The sequence below is a fragment of the Gopherus evgoodei genome, chromosome 6, assembly GCF_007399415.2.
Source record: "Gopherus evgoodei ecotype Sinaloan lineage chromosome 6, rGopEvg1_v1.p, whole genome shotgun sequence".
In the NCBI taxonomy this organism is placed as follows: Eukaryota; Metazoa; Chordata; order Testudines; family Testudinidae; genus Gopherus; species Gopherus evgoodei.
This window is the reverse complement of record NC_044327.1, coordinates 97,962,820-97,986,849: the sequence shown is the minus strand read 5'-3', so window position 1 is coordinate 97,986,849 and position 24,030 is coordinate 97,962,820. Positions and strand designations below refer to the sequence as shown.

Sequence of the window (24,030 nt, the reverse complement as noted above, 5' to 3'; positions counted from 1 at the left end):
TGTGAACACTTTGGGGGACGAGGACAGGCCAAAGGTTAGCACTGTGAACTGGAAGTGGCGCCAGCCACTATGAAATGCAGGAACTGTCTGCATCCCGGGAATATGGAGACATGGAAGTAAGCATCCTTTAAGTCCCGGATCCAGGGAAGGGATGATGGAAGCCAGGGAGACCATGCAGAACTTCAAATCATATGAGAGGCTTGTTGAGGCCAGGTAGGTCTAGGATGAGTCTGAGGCCCCACCTTGGGATTAGGTGGTAACAGGAGTAGAATCCTCTGCCTTCCATGTCCCATGGAATTGCAGCCACAGCCCCCAACTGTGGGAGCTTGTTGACCTCCTGAACCAGAAGTCGCTCGTGAGGGGGTCCCTGAAGAGGGATGGAGAAGCAGTGGGGTGGGAAGCGGGGATATCCTTAAACTGCAGGGTATAGCCCCGAGCTACTATGTCCCGGATTCAGCGGTCCAAGGTAACCCGCGACCAGGCCAAGTGCAGGAGTGGAGGAATTCTACCATCATCACAAACAAAACCCCATGTTTTTGCAGGAAGTCTAATAAAAGTGTCATGATTATGTTGTGTCTCTGAAAGTGACTCTACAATTAAAACTTTGGGAATACTGAGTGTTATCGAACTTACGAGTGATGCTAGGGCACAAACCAGGAACATAAAACAAATATGTTAATTAAATGTGTCATTATAAACATGGGACTGCCGCTCTATGTTTTGATAAAGTAGAAATGTTTGAAGATGGTATTTCAAAGAACAAAAAAACCCTATTTAAACAGTTTATTTTTTAGTATTCACTCTTGATTTTGTTTTTAAATTTAGCTTCACAACCAATTCTGTAACAATGGAAATACAGCCCTGTTCTGTTCAACCAAATCAGCAGCTGGATGTTTTTATTATGCTGATAGGCAGGATATTGAGGATACAGTTTGTTTTTGTTTAAACAAGCAAGGCATTTCTGTGCCATGTAAGGAGAGTTTACTGGGTGGGGGGATGGGGTTGAAGATACTGTAACTGTAAAGCAGTAATATCAGACCAGTTCTGATATGGCAAAGAGTGTAGAATTTCAGTTTCATTTTATAAAGTAAGATCTGTACAGAGTGCACTATAAGTAACTACACAACTCTGTCTCTGTTCTTTTCCTTCAGTTATATAGATAGAATAATGTCACAAGGCTGACCTCTACTGGGAAGATTTGACCTCTACCTGAATCATGAATTATTAAAACACAAACTCCTAAAACAGAGGCAAAACATACACACCTACCCACCCACCCCTCTTGTGTATTGCCGGGGGGGGGTAAGGATCCTTTCAAATTCCAGATATTTAATATAGAATCCATCACCAAGGCTGTTTACTATCCCTTTGTAGCTCACACTACAAACACATATTCATCAGAGAATGAACTATCCAGCAACTCACCCTCCCTCCGCAATTTAAATGTAAAGATAGAACATAAGATAGCTGTTTTTAATAATGTTTGCTCTAAGCATGAGCATTATATTTAAACATTAAAATTGCATAATAAATCTTGATAACAGGAGGCAAAGACCAGGCAGAGAATACACACACACACACAGTGTTGCTTTTTTAATCCATCTTTCCAGCCTCCTAATACAGGGGCTTTCAGGGGCTAGACAGTCCCCTGCCAAAAATTAAGAGTGTCAGGAAGTGCAACTGAATTACAGGAAGCTTCTCTCACTGTAAACTAATCCTAAAATTCTAGAGTCATGTGCTAGATCTAAGTATCTTTATCACAGAGGAAAAAAAACATAGCAATGAGAAAGGAAGCATAGGAGACCCAAGGCTCATACTAGTACAAGAGACAAGTCATCAGATCACTTTTGATGTCTAAGTGAACCCGATATCTAGATAGAAAATTTACTCAGAGTAGTATACATTACCCCAGATAAACACTAACTACATCCTTAGCCCCCAAGCCACACTTTCCAAGTGTCAATCAAGTTCATAACCAATGCAAAACAAAGAAAACATTAATAAACATACTTAGCATTTGGGAGCCAGTCAGCAGAATATAGTTCAGTGTCTCTGTCCTTCCCTTGCCTTCTCAGTAGAGACTCCTTGTATTAGAACAAAAAGGCTTATCTACTAGCCTGACTACAGTCCTGGGAAGAGCACAGCTGCTTCCATTACTCCACAATTAGAGTAGGGAGGGAAGCGCCTGTGCCTTGTTAACTGTAGCTGATGGCCTGTCTTTTCCTATACTTCCAAGGTGTTATTGTTTTAATCTGTAGAACATAAACTAGGTATTTCTGGCCCATGCGGATTTCCCTGCTCAGTCCCAAAGGCTCTGTGAGCTTTGTTACAGGACAGGCGAGCAAGCCAAACTTTGAATGATGTATGTTAGACTTAAACCCCTGTAAGTGAAACTTAATTAGAATAGAGTTATGTTCCTGATGTGAGAGATTCACGGTCTAAAGCCAGAAGGGACCATTAAATCCTTTTTTTTTAGTCTGACTTCTTGTATATCACACTCCATTAAATTTCACCCATTTTTATGGCTCTTTCCTGCACTCTCCAATTTTTCAACATCCTTTTAAAAATGTTGACACCATTTACTGCAGTATTCCAGTATGAGTCTCATCAATATCATATACAGAGTTAAAATCACCTTCCTCCCCCTACTCACTACTCCTGTTTATACATGCAGTGATTGTATTAGACCTTTTTGCCACAGCATCACACTGGCAACTCATGTTGAGTTGCTGGCCCACTATGACCCCTAAATCCTTTTCAGCCTCACAGCTTTCCAGAATACAGCCCGACATTCTGTAGTGATGGCCTGTATTCCTTGTTCCTAGGTGAATAACTTTGTACTGGCTGTATAAAATGCATTGTATTTGAATGGAGCCAGGTTAACTAGCAATCTCAATCGCTCTGTATGCCTGCCCTAGCCTCAACATTTACAGTTTCACCAATCTTTGTGTCATTCGCAAATTGTATCAGCAGTGATATTATATTTCTTTCCTGATCATGGATGAAAATGTTGAATAGGATCCAGGCTAGTACCGATCCCTGTAAACATTGGAAACACCTACTGTGTTTTTCCACTGATGACTACTTTTTGAGAGTTGGCCACTTCTTAATCACTGTGTGTGTGCTTTATTGATATTGTATTAAGCTAATTTTTAATCAGTGTCATGCAGTAGTAAGTCAAAAGCTTTACAAATGCCCCAGTAGATTACATCTCTACAGACACCTTTATCAGCTTTTCCATAAAGCCATCTCGACTGGTATTCATTATATTCCTATCCTTTAAATCATTCCTATATCAGGTTTTTAATTATTTTGCCCTGGAGTGATGTTAGTGATCTGGCTCATCCTCCTTTACCCATTTTGAATATTGGCATAACTTTAGTGCTCGACTAGTCTTCTGAAATTTCCTTAGTATTCCAAAATGTATTAAAAATTAACATTAGCAAGGCACAGGACTCCACAGTCAGCTCCTTTAAGACTCTTGGGTGCAAGTTATCCAAGCCTGCTCTTCTTAAAACATTTGTTTATCCCTAGTAGACATTTAACATCCTTCTTGATTACAAATGAAATGAAAAATACTTCATCATCCTTGGGTGATACAAGCACATAATCCTGCTCCTTTCCCATGACAGAGGGTTAAGGGGGGGCCTTGTCTATGTTATTTAATTTTCACAACAAAGCTTTATTTTGAATAGAAACTCACTTCTCTTATCAGAATCAAAAAAGAAGCAAAAGTTCATTTTAAAAATTCATGTGAAATAAGTGAATGGCAAGTTCTTGAGCATGAGATTCAAAAGCAGGTTCCCTAAGACTCTCATCTCAGCTCATCACTTTGCATTGTGGAAATTGCACACTCCTGCTATCCCCATATCCAAATTGACAGATAGTAACATACTGGCATACATTGCAAGGACCGTAAAACACTTTAACTGTTCAGTGCAAAATATTTTAATTTGGCAAATGCATGTACATTCACACCCCTGGAGGGGTTGCCTGTGAGGATTAAACTAACCGTCTGAAAGCATAATCTATACTTGAGTTGAAAGACCAGTGCCATAAACTTGGAGGCAGTAGCAGAAAAATCTCTGTGATCTACTCACTAGGTGGGAGAATGAGCTGAGTGTGTTAGCATGGGTTACAGATAGAAAAAAGACCTGTAATAAAAAGGAGGAGTTTATACTTTATGGTAAAGTTGATCTTTAGAAGATGAAGACCACTGCCAATCTATCTCAGCAACAATTTCATTTTTAAAAATGGCCAGTTAGGCTGTTGACACTCCCTTCTTTAAGATGGAAAAAGAAAAAAGCCAGTAAAAACTGGGAAAGGGGTGGGAAGCAGTGCTTTGCCCAAGTCTCGTTCTTTAGACTATTGTGAGATTAAGAAGCAAAATTACTTGGGAAATTGTTTCTGAAACAAGTCCTAAGCGGCTCAGTAACTGAACCTCTGACTCATTTGTGGTTTCCTTGAGGGTACCTCACATCTCAGATTTTGAGCGGTCACCCTCCTTGGGATGGAATCATACAATCCACTCCTCCCTGACCAGGGATTTAGGGCATTGCTACACTTGCAGATACAGAGTGCTTTGAGTTAATGCAGCCTTATAGAGCATAGTAGGGAAAGAGCTGCAATCTGTCCACACTGACAGCTGCAACACATTGGCATGGCCACATTAGCAGCTCTTGCAGGGCATTGTTGTAACTATCCCCGCATGCAAGTGGCTGCAACATGCTTTTCAAATGAGGGGGTAGGGTGGAATGGAGTATGGTGTGTGTATGTGCAATTTACCGAAGGGAGAGGCTTCTCCAGGCTTACTACCAGCTTACAGATTTGCATTAATTGCCTCCAGTGATTTTAGTTCCTGCAGGAAACCCTATAAAACTTTCCTGTGGAACCATAACACAATCCCTTAGCCCATAAAGATGCATAACACATTTACAAAGTAGATGAAATTGTCTTTGAATATTCTTTGTGTCCATCATACCTCTCAAATAATAGCACTCTGCATTCAGGATAAATGAAATAACTATTATATGCTCTTTCGTACAGGGATAAATGAAACAACAAACCACCGTGCCACGGTACTAGCCACCATGGCAAAGCATGAGCTGAAGTTTAAGCTATGTGGATGAGGTGTTTCTGTGGGGACTGATTTCAAGTGCGAGGGGCTGTGGCATTGATTGGTGCAACTGTGTATGTCAGAAGAAGAAAATCCACAGACAGTAAGAGGAGAGAGCAGTGTGGCCCTGAGAGGGAGAGGAGACAGAGTTCCTTGGGACACAGGACTGGTTGGAAATTCAGGTTTGGAATTACGAGCAAGGAACCTGCTTAGTGGTGTTTGTTTTTACTGTCTTTAGGGAAAAAGGACTTAATGTACATTCTTTTCAATTGAAAAAACTATGCCAATCACAACATGTCTTCCGTTCTTCTCTTATCCTGGCCTGTAGCCTCATTTTCTCTTTTTAATGGAAACAACGTGACAGGCCCACAATATTGGCTGACTGCTCATGCCAAGGGGAAAATCAGGAGCAATACACAGCTCTATAAGAAAACTCATAGGACAATGGCACAGAGCTATCCCTCTTGCCAAGGGAATAAGGTATCTACATTACATACAGAGTGATTTCTGCTCCGCCAAGGTTACCCACAAACACTTAAAATGTGTGTCTACTATCCCTGAAAAGTATTCTGTTCAACCCGATAAGTGGAATAATCACCTGGGCTTGGGCCTTATACTTAGTGGATTACGCAGTATCTGAAGAGGGAAGAACAGACCAATGGAAATTTTATAGAAGACTATAGTCGTATCTTCCAAGTTCATCACGTGCATGTAAGCTTTAGAGAGACTATGGCAAATTAAAAATGTTACATGTTAATCTGTCCAAATTTATGGGGTAGGAGAAGAAATGACTCCAAGATGCTTGAATAGTAAAAAAGAGATATTAACTACAGCTAAAACTGATACATTTTTGCTTGGGACAGGGAAAGTCAACTCTAAATAACCTTGATTGATCGGGCCTTCAGCCCTCATATAGATTGTGCCAATCATAACATGTCTTCCATTCTTCTCTTATCCTGGCCTTTCTCCTCCATGTGTAATCATGCCTTTTCACGATAAAATCGTCCTGTCTCTTTGGAGGTCAGCTGAGTGGTTGTTTCAGTTCCTGTCCAAGAATGATTAATGCATGAGACAAAGGAGAAAGGAAAGAGAGCTTGTGGGATCATGTACTGTTGAAGCAAAAACACAAAGTCAGAAAAAAAAATTTGACTGTGTTAAACCAATAACCTTTTAATGCACATCCTGGTAAGAATTTGATTAATTAGTGCATTTGCAAAGCAAACGAGAGTGTTGTGAAGGCTAGATTACAACAAACCACTTTATATTCCTTGTAACTTCAAAGTGGGAAATTGATCAAGGTTTTTAAACCACCCTCAAACTTGCAATAGAGTCCACTGTGGAGACTCAGACTCTTTCACTCTGAAATGTTTCAGAACTGTGGCTCATTACAGATATGAAGGTTATGATGAAACCCACTGCCTCCAGAGAATTACCTTAAAAAGTTGTGTTTTAATAACTGAAAAAGTTAGAAGTGCTGCAGTTCAAGTACAACCAAAATGTACACAGTAGAACAGAAGAATTCATTATGGAGAACAAATGCATCCTCATTAAAAATAAAAATCTATAGTTCTTATTTAATTTTTGACCTGGCCGTAAATACCTCCCTTTTCACAGAAAATAAGGCATTTGATTTTCATATAAAAATGTGTAACTTCCATCCTGTTAGTGACTAATTTTGTACAGCAATATTTAGCAAGATGTAAGTTTTCAAAGGTCTGGCAACGCATCAATGAAGTCAATGGAACTTCAATAGGAGCTGGATCAGGCCCCAATGCAGCATATGAATGAGGAAACAAAGGGCACTCTTGAAATCAGCATTATAAATATATCAAGGCTAATACCTGAGACAGAGGTCAGCAATTCAGTACAAGATCCAGTGTTCCAAGTTCATTCAAGTATGTACAATGTTTTAATCCCTCCGGCATGCCAGCTATTAACAAAGATAATAGAGTCTCCTTTTCAGAAAAAATGCTGTTGACCAGTGACAAACAAGACAGTGAAATATACACATAAAAATACATCTAAGACTTGAAATGACAACTAGAAGTATAAAAGCAAAGAATTTTTTCCATATCATTCATAATGATTACCCATCCTGTACTTAAAAATAAAATCATTAAAAATAGCCAGTGACAAAAATACTGATAATGGTTCAATATAACATCCCCTTCAAAGTGTTTTGCCATTACAACCTTTTCCCACTGTCTCAGTAGTTAAAGTTTTTCCAGTGTTACATGCTGTTTAGGTTCCATTTGCATAAGATCTACCCTATCATTATATACTGAGATACAGTTCACTAGTGGCTCTGGAAATGTTACATTCGAAAACTTCTGGTTCTTTGAAATGGTTGAAAAGGCTTTTTCAATGCCCACATCAGCAGTTGTGGTTTCTGTTTATTTTTTTCCGGAAACAGCACTGCCTCACTTTCAGGAGTAGGAAATCGTTCTTTATACACTTCAGGGTAGGATTTCTGAAACTAAAAAAGAAGTACAGTTTAAACAAAACTTCACAGCAAAAGCTTGACACTATTAATTCAACTACTTACAAAACAAACAAACAAAGCAAATCTCAACTATACAAGTCAGTAAAAATATGCTTTCCTGTGCCATGCAGTCTAGAACTATGCATTTAAAATTTGGTAGTCTTTTCCAATAGGATTTGTTTTACTGCAAAGCCCCTACTGTGAGAAATTGAAGTAAAAATAAACTACAATTATTCCATCTACAAGAGAGTGTCTACAGTTTAAGTCTTAATGCCAGCCTCCTTTTCCTTTGAGAAGTGGAAGCTTATAATTTGATGCAGACTTTTATTTTATGAAAATGCCTCAAAATATCAAACTACATAGAAAAACATTTCCATCTTTTAACTCCATTAATCTAAAAGCCATGTCTACCCAGGGACACTCTGAGAAGTAAAAGGAAAAATCAAAGTGCAAAGTCAATTTGCATACATAAAAGTAGGTTGAGAGCCTTTCCTCCCCTCCTTCCCCCACATAAGGATGTTCTCAGTCAGAATTTAATGTGCCTTTAGTTCACTGTGACTTAATCCTCAAAAATTTAAACAACTATGAAACTGGTCTTTATACAGATGTAAAAGATGAGAAGCAAATCTATAAAATCCTTCACATGCACAAGGTTGAAAAAAACACAAGCAATGATTTGAGAATTTTCTTTACCTGCTTCAGCTTCTTCTTCTTGTCTTTGACAGATATTTCTTTATTCATTGTAATTTCTTCCAATAGAGCTGCCAGTGGTTCTTGAGAGCCAGTTACTCTTTGGTATTCACATTCATCTGTATGATTTGGCAACAAAACGATGGAGCAGGAAGAGTTGTATCAGTATCAGCGTCTGCATATTTATCTGAAGGAGAAAGAGGGGGAAAGAAAGGACTAATTTCAAGAATAAATTTGGAAAAATTGCCTTGATTAAAGGGAGGGCCTGTATGGTTCACTGACCACAGTGTGACCTTGATCAAATCAAGAAACAAGTTGATGCTTCAGTTCACCCATGCCATTGCTTGTAGAAATACAGAATCACTAAAGCACTTCATCATAAGTTAAGCAGAGGAGGAGGAGGAGGAGGAGAGAACCCTGGCACCCGTGGAAAGAAGGTAAATCAACAGAGGTGTTAGGAAACAGACAGACAGACAGACTGTGGAGGAGAGGCAGGGGGAGTGCAGTGATAGGATCTGGGTAAGTGAGGATGGCACCAAGAAGCAGCTAGGTGGCAAAAGGAGAGTGACCAGCTATTATGTGGCTTCTCCCTCTCCCTCCATACTGCCCCACGGATACAAGACCACCCTCCATGGAGAAATTGCAAAGTCTGCCAAAAAGGGCAGAGAGAGAGAGAGAGAGAGAGAGAGAGAGAGAGAGAGAGAGAGAGAGAGAGAGAGAGAGAGAGAGAGTGTGTGTGTGTGTGTGTGTGCGCGCGCGCGCACGCACACAGAGAAATCCACAACCCTTTGTTTGGTCCTCTACTGTTTTCAACACCACTTTATTGGTGTGGAAGGGTGGATTATATTTCTCAAAATCCCTGTAAAGCAAAGATTAAAAGTTGACCGAGATCCTTGGTTGAAAGATGTCAGAGAGGGGCAGAGTACTATTATGACCACTAAAAAACCCCTTGAAACCATGCAAAACATGTCCCAGAATCTTAACATGGACAGTTTCATAGGTAGGACACCCTGCAATCTTAACTCAGTCGCAGAACACCACAATAGAATTTGCTGTGCAGATTTAGATAAGCATATACTCCAAATTAATTAATTTAATCTTACACTTTTTCCTTGTTACTCAGTTCAACATTATTACAGAATAGTTGGGAGCAAGACGACAACCTTCACGTGGTGCTTCTGTTAAGTGCTGATGTTTTTTGTGCTCTGTGTTTTGTGCAAATTCACCAGCACATCAATGTCACCAATTGGCCACTGGATGTTGTTTTAAATCTCCCAGTGAATGTAGCAATGATTATACTTCCCCAAATCACCCTTTTCAGGACCAATAAAGAACAGTTGGGCCAGTCCTCCGAATATACCAATTTAATGTAGACGGGACATCCAGGGGAAAAGTGGATTACCTCTCAAGGACCATCAAAAGACCATCACATTGACACTGTGGCCCTCCAAGAAACACACGGGAAAGAAGAAGATAAAGCTGCCAGATATAAAATCTATGGCTACACCAAAATCGCTGCCATCAACCATCCAAAACATGGGGACTAGCAATGTATGTGTGAAATGGATTAGAGGATGTGGAAGTTTAGAAGAACTATTGACCAATGGAAGAGAGCTCCAATATGGTTAGAATCAGGGACATCATTATAGTAAACATATACAAGCCACCTAACATCATGTGGCCTGATTCCATCTTACCTTACCTTCCTCATCTGACCATTTATATAGGTGACTTTAACAGCCAACAAGATGACTGGGGATACTGCTTAAATGACGCAGCCATGGAGCAGATCACAGAATGGGCCTTCCTTGAAGACCTCCACCTGCTCTATGATCCAAAGCAACCTGGATCTTTTTAGTCTGTGAGGTGGACATCGGATCACAACCCTGACCTGTGTTTTGTGACCAAGCTGTTCAGCTGCACCCTAACCCGAGATCGTAGCACAATGGCTGATTATTTCCAACCCTGGAAACTTAGGCCTAATGCACAAAAAAAACCCCAAAAACCATGGTAACTGCTTTTCATCTGAACAATAAAATGGATAATACCAAACTTGATGTGCAGTTCTGCGGTGAGAGCGTCAGCCATGAAGCTAATCCAAAGTATCTTGGCATTACACTGGACCAGAGTTTGACCTTTTGACAACTTCTCAAGATAAGGTCAGGTCCCGTCTTGCGCTTGTCAGAAAACTGACCGGAACATCCTGGGGCTCCAGTCCAGGGACTTTACGAACCACAACAATTGCCTTGGTATAGTCTGCAGCTGAATATTGTGCACCAGTGTGGTCTCATAGCACTCACACTAAACTCCTTGACACTCAACTCAATAATGCTATGTGCATAGTGTCGGGGATGCTCAAATCTACTCCAGTTGACTGGCCCCTGATCCTATCGCACATCCAGCCTCCACAGATTAGAAGAGCTGCTCAGACATCTCACTTTCTTAATCATGTCAATGCAAATATGAGGATCCCACTGCACCATGACTTGCAAAACCCACCAAAGACTAGATTAAAATTCTGCAACCCTTTATGGAACCGTATTAAGATCCTTACACTCAACTTTGATGCGGAGGCTCAATGGAGAGTCACATGGAGCACTTTGACAGCTCAAAACAAACAGCTTGTCGTTGATCCTGTTGAGGAACCGTCAGGTTTTGATTTATGTCGGAAAGACTGGTGCAGATTGAATCGCATCAGGACATCTTATGGGAGATGTGGACAAACCCTCTTTAAATGGAAAATGAGGCAAACACCTGTATGCAACTGCAGTCAACAGGCAAACGATAGAGCAAATCATATGGATGTCTCCCATTCTTTTGCCAGGGGCCTGAAGGATGTTCAACAGCTTACTGCTGTGGCAATGTGCTGGCTATCAAACTTAGATATAAATTTGTAGTTGTTGCTACCTACCTAAGGCATACAAACGAAAAAGAAGATGACATAGTAATTGCTTAATCAAACAATCTAAGGCACTATAGACATAGTAAACACACTTAACTGTATTAGTATGGTGGAGGGAGGAAGATTTGCATGTAGTCCAAGACTGACAATAAAACATTCAACCACTCATTTATGAAACACAGTAAACAAAACCATAATCCAAACTAATCTAACAGCAGCTGGCATGTTACAGTGTTATAAAATAGCCAACTTCATAGCTCTTCAGGGACACCAAAGCTTTGAAAGACAGAGCAGAAGAAAGTGCGACACTTAAGGCTGCAGTTCCACAGGTGTGTTACTGTGAAGATTTTACAAGATAAATCTATCTCTGGCTAAATCAGTCACAAAAAAGGACTCGAACCTGGAAGTCATGATTTTAAATTTAGTCACAAAATCAGTCAGAAAATATAAGTAAAGCACAGAGTGGACTACATTAAACTCCTCCTATTTTAACTTCAAATAATCAGTGAATGACTTGGGTAAAACACAAACAAACTCAAACAGTTGAGTGGTTCTGCTAAGTCAGAGCAACGCAGTGTCAGCTAATGGTTTGTAAAACAGCCCCAGTAAGGATTTGACCTTGCTTCTCCCCATTGTTCTAGCCTTCTGATCCTTTATGTACTTTCGGTATGAATAAATTGTCCTGATGGTTTTGGGGCAAATGACTCACAAAAGGTTTGCCTAACTGAACATGCTCCTACAGATATTCTCAGAAGCTGCACTGGGAGTTATCAGGGGAACTAAATTCTCTCTCGCAAAGGCTAATGAAGGATAATTTAGACTCATGTCTATACATGTAGAATTGGAAGAGGGCAAAGAGGATATTGTCTATCATCCATACTTGGGGAGGACTGGGGTAAAGGGTGAGGTTGGGAACATGGCAGAATGGGTAATGCAATCCTTTAGTGCAAGGGGCATGATTATTAGGGAAGGTAGAAGTCTTGAGACAAAGAATCTCATTTTTCTATATAGCAAAATAATTTTTCCTGAATTGCAGGAAACACCAATAACCAGGACTGATGGGAAAGTGAAGTTAGGATTATGAAGAACTATTGAACATAAACAGGTGAGTGATGCCAAGCCATTGTGACTTCCCTTAACAGATTTAACAAAAAAAGAGTCAAACACCTTCTCTCTGAAAGGGACTAAAAAAGAATTAAAAATAAATTCCTGCACAAGATTACAAGGGTGACACTGATTATGGCATCTAACATCCAGATATTTTAAATATAATATAACTGGCAGACATGTTAGAAGAGAAGACATCCCTTGAAATTCCACAAGGTTTCCCTTTTATATGATATTTTAAGCCCATAATTCTGTAGCAAAACCAGCCCAGGAGGCGAAAAAGGAAATAATTAAGTTTCCTCTTAAGCTTCAAAATTTGTGAGCCAGCAAATTTAGATCATCTGCTGGAGTTGCTGATGAGAATCTGTGTTGACCTCTGTCCAGCCAAACTGGAAAAAATACTTCCTGGCTCTAGGTGAGCAAGATAGCAATTATCAGAGGGTAGCCGTGTTAGTCTGGATCTGTAAAAGCAGCAAAGAATCCTGTGCACCTTATAGACTAACAGACGTTTTGGAGCATGAGCTTTCGTGGGTGAATACCCACTTCCTCAGATGCATGTCAAGATAGCAATTAGTATTGTAGGCTAGGTATGACTGAATACATTCTGAGAGTTCATCTGCAGGTAAGTGGGTAGGGATTTTAATCCCTGACAGAAGAAGCAGTTAAGGATTCATTTAAATTTGCCTGAGTGCCTTCTCGAGAGGTTCATCTTAGTACTACTGAAAATAGCTTACATGCTTATCTATAAACTAGGGTTCATATTTCTCTTCGATTTTGTACTATATATGTTTTCCTTTTCATCCTTTTAGAACTGGGATCTCCATGGAGATGAGGGAGAACATTTATTCTTCTTGAAGTCATGAATCACCAGCTCAGCCACTGCTACAACCCCCCGCCTTCCCCATGTGCAGGTTGGTGTTTTGTCATTGAATTAAATTTTAGATAAAAACTTTCTTTAATGCAACTGGGATTTAGGAATTCAAATAAGGTTAAGAGCTTTTGAAAATTTTATCTTAAGTCAGGTCACAAATCCCCACCCCAACCATGTTCATTAGTCAGCCACAAAAAGCAATACTTCATGACATGCAGTGGGTATATAGTCTCCCCCTGCACTATTGCTTTGCATTAACTACCCAATATCTACTTAGTGTTTGTATAAATATACAATGTCTTTAACGTGTTGCTGACAGCAGCAATTCATTCATGCTATATGCAATGCCTAAGATATCAGAGAGACAGCAAAGCTATAAGACTTGAAATTTCTCCCTTCTGTTCCTAAAAATAAGACATGTGATGACAGAAGAAACACTTCTATTAGCCCCACCTGGACTCTTCGGAGATGTACTACATGCTCCTCTATGAGGGTCTGTAAGGAGGAGGGAACATTCAAGATCTCTTGGCAATTGTCCATCAGGAACGTTACTAGTTTAGCAGCAAGCAGTTCATCCAAATCCACTTCATCTCTAGAGCAGAGGATGCAATGAGAAAACGCTTGAAACATCTGGAATAAAAATCAGGAAACAACATTGTATACATTTTCCCCGTTTGCAGGAAAAACTGTAAATAGTGTTGAAGTGCAGACTTCAACAGCAGCAGCAGCATGTTTCCATACACAACACTTCTTCAAATAGTGGTGTAAGTGAAACTGTTAACCATGTTAGATTCCAGTGGTGCAGTTACATAGTCTAGCCTTTATTTCAGACCTAAACTACTGGAAATAACTCTGTTATTGTTAAGACTTGAAAAGATAGCCATTTCATTGGGATATCAAACCAGAGAGAAAATAAGACTAGTACTGTCATTATAATAAATCATGGATTATTATGTAGTGCAAAGTCACAAGGTTATCTGGATTTCCTTATTAAAACAAAGAAAAATGTTTCTGTAATTCTAACTCGATTTCAGAAAGCTGTCCAGCTCATTTTCATGCAGCTCTGGACCCAAACTACCGCAGCTGGTTAGACACAGGTGCATGCTACAACATTAGTTGTAATAATTGTAATAATTAATTGCAATCATCTTTGTCTATTTTCCAGTCACTACTTGCCATTGTTAGCACAGACGACAAATAGAGTTCTGCTTCTCTGCCACATGCAACAGACTAACTTGCCAACTGCTACATTAAAACACTGTATAGAGTACACACATAGGATAGATTACACTGCTAAAAATAATAGCACTTAGGAGGTTTTAATCAAGTTATCATGTATAGTTTAATTAAATTCTTAATAGCTAAAAAACAAATAGGTGCATGCACTCTGGTTTCATTTACAGTGAAAGGGACTTGATTATTTCTTTTGCGCTTTTATTTGCAATATACTCAAAGGCAAGAAAGCCACATTTCCTATCCCTTGGTTCTCTGTCACATGGAATCTTTGCCATTTATGTCTAATAGAACAAATGGCAACGTGACTTGCACTGCCTACTGTAGCTTCCTTGTTTGCGTTCTACTGTCATTGGTATTAGCAGCAACAAAACACAGGAAACAAGGCTGGAGAGAGGGTCTGAGTATAAACTATGGCTTTGTCAAAATCTAACAAAATGGCACTTAAAAACCAACATTTTTATAGCAGAGTGGTGACAAAAATATTGAGAGTCTGGCAGACATTTTCCAATGGATGAGCACTAAGGAAATCAAATTCTGAGCTCAGTATATACAACAATCTCTTTTAACCTTTAAGCTATGTCTGAAAAAGGCAGTGTCTGAAACATCTCCCATCACACACCATCCCCCCAGATGCAATTTCTGTGAAGGGGGAGGAAGGAAAGCAGATTACTAGAGGCACCATCCCTCCCCCACACACTACTTCCCTCTAGAGCAGCCCATCCGAAATCCTGCTATCTGGGGAAGTGGGAAACTAGCCATCCCTTCCCTTCCCTGAAGAACTCTGCTGCAGTAAAGCTTCATGGCCAAAACCATCTTCTATGTATCTGATTCTCCATATTAAAACCATAATCATCTTTAAATGGCCCCTAATTGTTCTTTCAAACAGCAGTAACATAGCCATGGAGTTTTTCCTCAAGTGTCTGAATACAAAAATATCTATCTATATCTATCTATCACTAGAATCTTTACACATAAATGTTTGTCAACATTTCACCCTGAAGACATCAAAGGTTCTCAAAGTACAGCAGCCTATTCAGTTTAAACAAATTTGATATTGTGGGAGACCAAGTATTTAGGCTGCAATTCACAACGGTTATCCATTTCTATGAAAACAGGGAGAACTTCCAACTTCTAAATGGTGCTCTCATCAATCAGTATCTACAGGGTTGAAATAATGAACTGAATTTTGTTTGCTATCATCTCCAAAATGTACTATATTTTGTATGTATTAACAAGAATCTTCATCTCTGCTCTTTCAAGGGTTTCATAAGCCTTGCTAAGTTTTTCATATTAGAAATATGCATACCAGTGTTCTGGTCCCAGCTGTGGTCACAAAGAGATGGCAGATCTTTGTTGAGGCTGATCCTTGCCATCATCTCATCAGCAGTTGCAGCTTTTTCCGATTTTCTGGAGGCAGCAATAGACAGGAACCCGAAGTGCTTCATGGCCTTTTTGTTTTTCTGCAGCAGACCTGGTTTAAATAAGAACGGCCATATTGGGTCAGACCAAAGGTCCATCCAGCCCAGTGTCCTGTCTACCAACAGTGGCCAATGCCAGGTGCCCCAGAGGGAGCGAACCTAACAGGTAATGATCAAGTGATCTCTCTCCTGCCATCCATCTCCACTCTCTGACAGATAGAGGCTAGGGACACCACTCCTTAGCCATCCTGGCTAATAGCCATTAATGGACTTGACCTCCATGAATTTATCTAGTTTTCTTTTAAACCCTGTTCTAGTCCTAGCCTTCACAACCTCCTCAGGCAGGGAGTTCCACAGGTTGACTCTGCGCTGTGTGAAGAACTTCCTTTTATTTGTTTTACACCTCCTGCCCATTAATTTAATTTGGTGGCCTCTAGTTCTTATATTATGGGAACAAGTAAATATTTTTTCCTTATTCACTTTCTCCACACTACTCATGATTTTATATACCTCTATCATATCCCCCCTTAGTCTCCTCTTTTCCAAGCTGAAAAGTCCTAGCCTCTTTCTCTCTCCTCATATGGGACCCATTCCAAACCCCTAATCATTTTAGTTGCCCTTTTCTGAACTTTTTCTAATGCCAGTACATCTTTTTTGAGATGAGAAGACCACATCTGTACAATTGAGAGATTTAAATTAATTACCTTTCCTAGTTACAGTTTTCCCTAAAAAATTTCACACATCTAAAACCTATTTTCCAAATCTTCCTACCTACTCCTCTGACCCCCTAGCAGAATTCCATCACAAAGTTGAGCAGTAATACAATTTGAACTTATATATTTCCCCCTTGTGAACTAGTTCAGGAATTCACGTAACTTCCTTCCAGTCAATTTGAAAATGACAAAATGTAAACATTATCACAGCCTGGTTATGTGAGAGAGGGGAAAAGTTACTTCTTGGTATTTGTGGCTATGAACGGAGTAGTCACAGTATATCTAATACTTTGCCTCTTCATAACCATCAGCCTCAGGCATGTTTGCAATTTAACAACAGCAGCCATCAAATGAAAAAGTGAAGATTGGAGCAATATCTGGAAAACCTAACCAAAACAGCATGCCCAAATCAATTGATAACAGCTATAAGAGTCAGCACTGAAACATGGATTACACCCTCTAAAACTATAGACAAACTGATTTAAGGTCAGTCCAGCCAGAGTAAAAAACTCCTGAAAGACCAGGAGTGCAAGGATAAAACATTCATTATTGAGACAACTTGGCAAGAAATATTTTGGGAAAAGCCATTCGTAGGGTATATCTACACATAAACTGCTGCAGTTATGCCGCTGTAGTGCTGCAGCTGCACTGCTTCAGTGTAGCCACTACCTATGCAGAAAAGAGAGGTTCTCCCATTGGAATTGATAATCCACCTCCCATGAGGCAGTAGCTAGGTCAACAGAAGACTTCTTCTATCAACCTAGTGCTGCCTACATTGGGCGTGAGGTTGGCATAACTACATCTCTTGGGGTGTGCATTTTTCACATCCCCGAGAGCCATAGCTAGGATCATGTAAGTTCCCAGAGTAGACCAACCCTGACTCACGTCAACTATTTTAGATATGTTGAATAAACTGTCACTTAGCATGGAGAACATTAGGTTACATGTTGTGTTTATATTATGGTCAGGTATGAGCTACGTGGGAGATGAAATGTGTGGGTGGAAGTGAGTTAGTGATTTGAAACCTCAGGACTCTGTGAGGGCCCATTGGATTGCAAGAAGCCACCCTGGAATGCTTATTTGAAAGTCAGCAATCAGAGGGGGACCACTGAGGCAAAAGTGTGGAGAGTGGCCAGCTGGAGGTGGTTTGGTGCAGGCTTGCTGAAGTTGCCAATAAAAGATCTCCTCCAAACTCTAGAGACTGGTCCATCAGCGATGATAGAGGGTCAGACTGCTGAGACTATAGCGGTGAGACCAGATTGGGAGAATGTCAAACTCTGTTGCTTATGAAAAGGAAGCCTGAACTGGGGTATGAAATAATATTTTCCAAGGCTTGAAAAGGACACTTGTCACTGAGAGATGTTCAGTACCAGAGTTCATTCATAGGTTTTAATTGCAAGTTTGCTAATTCAGTCTGGAATGGAGCTGCGGTGAATGGGGATTTCTGCAGCAGCTATGAAGAACACCTACTATACCTATCGAGGTGCCACCACTCCTGGGGACATGGTCCTTGTTACAAGCAAGCAGAGGGAGAGGTACCCTGAGGTAAAATTTCCCAGTGAAAAGCTGGTGGCAGCAGGTATCTGAGACTCACTCAGAGGAAACCTAGGGTCATGACATCTAGCCTGTTCAAAGACAGTTCTAGAGTTCTAAAAACCAAAATTAGAAAGTCTAATCTTTTGGAAAGATAAATATATGTGCATTTCATATTCATTCTAAAAATATCACTTAGTATAATAATCAGGCTGCTTTCTGACCAAACTTTCAATGCATTTCTCAATAGCTGTAACAGAATAATGTGTGACAAGAAATAATTTTCACCCTTAATAAGCTGTCAACAAGATAGTGAAATATCCATAAAAAGGTTTACTTTAACGTACGCTACCTCATAAAATAAAATATTACTTTATCTCCTTATACCCACATTCCTTTGTATAACTTCTTGCTTTATTATACCACACAAAAACTTTTGACTGAAAGCGAATCTACATGCAATTGTATCTGATAGCAACGTGATTAAAGAGCCAACATAACAAAGCAATTAAGAGTCTACCGAAGACAATCTATTCTTATGTATAGCTTGAAATATTTTTGTAATATATTGACAACACTTTTTCGTTAGATACTATAAACCCAGCTTGACAAATTCAGCAAACAGCTACAAAAAGGTTAGATAGCAGCAGTGTAAGAGTGAATGAAAACAAAGAAATGGTGATAGAAACAAAATAGTAAGTATGTTGAACTCTCTCATTACGAAAGATTAATGTATTGGTACAGATACCATGCATGAGTGTTTGAAATTCAATAACCTTGGCTGGATCATTTCACCTTGCCACAGCATGCAGCTTCCCCCGCACTCCTCATAAAGTTGCTTTCCATATAGAAATGGGAGATCAGACACCCCTGCCAAGAGCAGGGTAATGTGAAATTAGGCATTCTCCCTGACAAGGAATGATTAGAGACCCACAAAGGTCCTCACCCTACACATCCAAGTGAACATAGGATGTCCATACAAAGGCCCTGGCCTCTGGCACATCCCAAGAGCTTTCCTTCTGCCCTGCAATACCCACAAGTTCCAACTATAGGGGGCAATATTTGCCTGTCAGAAGCTGAGACTCAGACAGCAAAAACACAGAGGTGGTAGATCCCAGACAGGAAGGTATGACAGCATCACTAGATTCAGTTTCAGGTATTCTGTGACAAATATTGGTGCAACCACACAGACTAAATTCTTAAAGGTGAGAACAAGCTGGCTTCTCAAGCTGCCAAGGCCCAAATAATGGACACAAAGCATAGCAACACAAATGCTATTAATACACACACAAAAAAGGCAGCCTTAAATACTGTGGATTATTTTTAGTATAAATAACCTTCTAACTTCCAACTTCCATTTTATGATTCTTTATTTCTGATGCAAATAATTTTCAAATAATAAAAATGAGGTAATAACTCACTTGTGTGCCACAGTTAATTTTGGGACTAAAATAAATGATGTCCTTTGAAATCAGGGTGCAAGCTTTCTGCACTTCTGTGTTAGGTTACCCCTTGTGGCAGCAGCAGTGGGAGATTGGTATGCCTACCGGGTGAAGCAGTCGCCGGCCTGGCTTGCGGTTGTACAACTGTGCAATTCCCAGTTCAACCTGCTGGGTGCGGGTTCAGAACATCAAGAGGTAGTCTCCTTGTGGGGCTCCTAGTGTGGGGCTGAGAACTTAAGCAGTCTTGGGTTCTGGCCTCCTTGCTGGAGCAACCAACAAGGGTCTATTGTCCAGGCCTCCTAAAGTGAGGGCTGAGCAAACAGCCAACATTTCTGGCCTAAAGTTTAGCACATAACCAGCCCTGCGTATGGGGCCAGAGATAGGGAGACCCAGGTCCCTAGAAGTGACTAGCAATCCTACCACAGGGTCATTAAAGAAACATGCAGTCGCTGCTTCATGTCCCAGCAGCACAACTGGACCAAAGTCTTGCTTCCCTGAGCTACTTCCTAACAGCTACTACTGGCACTGCTGTGTCGCTGCTGGGACCTGGTTCACAGTCTCACAGTCATTCGATACTTCCTCCAGTCTCCCCCTGGTGTATTCCATCTCCTGGGACTGTGGTTTGCCTTTTCTCCCCGCTGCCATTTTCAGGAGCAGGCAAGGGCTTGGCTCTCTGGGAGGGACATCTGCCTCCTTCCCTGGTCCAGCCCCAACTGAACTTCAGGACCCGGCTCTTATACTTCCTGCCTTGCCCTGCCCTGTGTCCCTGCACTTCCTGCAAGGGGAGGGGGAGGAGGCATGGTTAGCTGTTCCCACCAGGGGGAGTTAACCCCTTCTGTACTGGAGGAAAGCCACTCTACTTTACCACATGGGGATAGTTAACAGGTTTAGGAACAAGAATTAGGGAACTCGCAGAAGAGAACACAGACTACAGGTGAAATCCTGCCCCTACTGAAGTCAATCCTTGGATTCTGACAATTTAACTCAAGCTTGATAACCCAGAGCATGTAGGTATACCATTTGAACTGAGAAAACTAAGTTGATCATGAGTGGAATATATTCTTCCTAAAAGAGAGAGTTCTTGGATACTATAAAAGAGAACCCAGAAATGGCATAAATGTTTCCTGGAAATGAGTCTGTTAAACAGTTTAGGGAAATCTATCTAGAATCCTGTAATATAGTGACAAGCTCTACCCATTCTGGAATTTTCCAGGTTATATATTCCCTGTTATGCATCTATCTGCAGATGACAAAAAGGGCCTATACTCTGGTGCACTGGAATAAGTGATACAGTGCTTGTATAAGACAGGGACATGAATGAGGGCTAGTTGTCTGAGACTAAAGGCAAATAAGATAACATTAGCAGATATGGGATGCAGTTAAAAGACATTCTTAAACTGAAAAAACCATTGGGGCAGAGACCATGCCTCATGTACGTTTGTAAAGCACCTAACATAAACAAAGTCCAAGTGTAAGTGGCACAAAAAGAGAGAAGCAAAGAAGGTGCTCTAACCTAACAGTTGAGGTCAAATTAAGAGGAGCTCTTCACACAGGGCCAATTTGGAAATTTAAATTGCTGCACCAGAGGTATACGTAGTACTACCAAATTAATAACTTACAAAAAGAATCAGATACTTACAAAGAATCAATAGTCTACATGTTCATTGCAGAGTTATTCTGGACTCTTACTTGGGAGTTACCCTAATTCCACACTATTCCACATGCAAAAGCCTCTCACCCAGGTTTACTGATTCTTTCAATCCCATAGCCTGCATAGGGCTATGGGCTAGAGCTTGGGTGCCACTTTTACATGAGCTGGTAACTCATAGGGTGACCAGATGTCCCGATTTTATAGGGACAGTCCCAATTTTTGGTCTTTTTTTTTTTTTAATATCCCCATCCTGATTTTTCACATTTGCTCTCTGGTCACCCTAGTAACTCACCACCTTTGCAGGGAGATGCAGGCTAAATCACTTGATTGCTGATAGTCCCCCAATATCTTTCCACAATTCCCCCCTTCATATGACCAGAAGGATAGACAAGATCTTCTACAATTCACTGAGAAAGAATTAGAGTGGATTTATCATCTTACTGCAGCAGTAAGAAGCATGAGACATGCTCCCAGAAGTCTTAGCCACTCTCCCCCTACCCCTCACACACGCTTAATCACAGTATCAACAAGGATCCAATAACTCAAGTATGGCTTTGCAAACTAGGATAACCCAGATGTTCAGACCTTGGTGATGTTTACCTAGTTAACTCTGCAGTGAATCAGACCTTTTTATATTATATTTCTAATGTTCAAAGAAGGGAAATGAAAAACAATTGCATATTCACCTAATTAAGAGAGCTATAAGAACTGAAGGGACGACTCAATAGCCACAAATATATTGCCTGGTAAGATGATTTTCTGATCGTCCTCCTGAACTTATTTAAGAATTTCTTTTAGAAGGAAGGTTCAGAAAGAAGAGAACACATGCACTTCAAATTTGCATTTGAAAACTCTGCACCCTGCATTACGTGAAAGTTATTTGCTAATAAAACAGAGACAACAAAAGAAATCTACTATTACATTGCTCTAGTCCAAGCATAGCACCCAAAATTGACACCAGAATATTCAAGATAAGTTACAGTACTGATCACCCAATTTCACTTTACTGAAAATAGTTTTTGCTAAGCTCAATGGCAAATGTATTCATGCAACACCAAAGCTACCCTCTTCCCCCCACCTTTAATTATGATTCCAAGTTAACACATCAAAGATAAATCTTTAAAGCACAAAAATGCTTATTTGGCACATTGTTACATTGGTGCACATACAACTCAAAAAGTGTCTCGCTGGGTTAACTCACAGCATGCTTCTATCACTGGTGATTGAATAATACCAACTAGGTAGAGAAGAATCCCTATGAAAACAATCACTGAATTAGGCAGAATGTAAATTAAGCAATGTATAAATATCACTGTAGCTTGGGACCTTAGCTCCTCTGTAGTTTGAAAATTATCCTGCACAACATCTTCAAGTTTACCCACATCTTTCTTCCTAATAAAAAAAAAATCCCACAAAAACAAAGGAATAATTTCTGGATAATGTTCAACTTTTCAGGAATTGCAATGAGTGAACCTCCTGTCTCTCTGTGGTTGTAACGGCTAACTGCAAACTGTGATTTTTCCATGTATTTCTGCAAATGCAATTTTCCTTGATTTTCTGTTCAACTGAAAGGGAAAAAAAGGTTATCTTTTCAAGTTGAAAGCATGTACATTGCTTGTTACAGAACAACAACAATAGAGACCCCAAGGGCAGTGGGCCCTCCTTCTTTCCTTCTGCACAGACTGAAACCCGCAATTCCAGCTCCTGAGGATCAGTACCAGGCTCAGTACTGAAGTCTGGGTTGGGCACTGCTCGGTGTGACAGAGGAGTCATTCTGACATCACAGAGTAGGAACAGCTAGAAGGAGGGCCAGGCTTCGGTGGAAAACCCCAAGGGTTCCAAAAAGGCAATTGCATTTGCACGGGCCAATGCCTACTGGTCTGGTAGGAATCCCCACATTGTGATCCACCACCACGTAGGGCTGTCTGGTGAGGCACTAGTAATGGCCCCTCTGCTGGGTGCAGAACTCCACCTCAGACTCTGATGATGAGTCATCATCTTCAGGAACCACGGAGGTGCGGTATGCATCAGCTCCAAGGGCCAGTGCAGAGTATCCAGGGATTGGTGCTGAAGCAGGGAAGCCCATGTCGACATCAGCACGGCCAGTTTCTCTCTAGATCAGGGGTCAGCAACCTTTCAGAAGTGGTGTGCCGAGTCTTCACTAATTCACTTTAACCTAAGGTTTCGTGTGCCAGTAATACATTTTAATGTTTTTTAGAAGGTCTCCCTCTAAGTCTATAATATATAACTATACTATTGCTGTATGTAAAGGAAACAAGGTTTTCAAAATGTTTAAGCAGCTTCATTTACAATTAAATTAAAATGCTGATCTTACGCTGCCGGCCCGACGTTCCGTTCACCTAGGCCAGCAGCGGGCTGAGAGGGACCTGCGGCTGGGACCCCAGCTGGCAAGGGGCCTGTGGCCAGAATCCCAGACTGGCAGTGGGCTGAGCAGCTGGGACCCCAAACCAGCAGTCTAGGGTTCTGTCCTCCAGCTCCTGCCAGCCGGGGTGTCCTGGCTGCCAGCCGCGCTCAGCCCACTGCTGATCTGGGGTCCTGGCCCTGCCCACACAGAGAGGGTACCTACCTTTTCCCTGGTTCGAGTCCATTCTCTTCCTCTCTCTCTGCACTGAGCTGAGGGTGGGAGTGCACGGAGCACAGGGTTTGGGATGAAGGAGCAGTCTGGGGGTTGGGTGCAGGGTCTGGCCAGGAGCTAGAATGAGGGAGGGGGATCAGGGTTGGGGCAGGAGGTTTGGGTATGGAGCGCTTATCAGGGACAGCGCCCATTTGGTGCAAGGACTGCAGGTGGGAATGTGGGTGTGTGTGTGCAGGAGCTCCTGTTTGATGCTCAGGGTGGTGGTGGTGGGGA

At 40.9% G+C, this 24,030-nt stretch overlaps 1 protein-coding gene across 1 annotated transcript in view; it reads right to left on the bottom strand.

Moving 5' to 3' along the window:
• Positions 1–6,303: 6,303 nt before the first annotated feature.
• The window catches only part of DEPDC1B (DEP domain containing 1B), a 69,700-nt gene continuing 51,973 nt past the window's right edge, over positions 6,304–24,030 (bottom strand). Inside the window, 6 exon segments of the mRNA XM_030567912.1 lie at positions 6,304–7,592; positions 13,622–13,788; positions 15,185–15,220; positions 15,738–15,782; positions 15,785–15,831; positions 15,833–15,875. Of these exon segments, the coding sequence (XP_030423772.1) occupies positions 7,431–7,592; positions 13,622–13,788; positions 15,185–15,220; positions 15,738–15,782; positions 15,785–15,831; positions 15,833–15,875 (500 nt within the window). The 3' untranslated portion in view covers positions 6,304–7,430.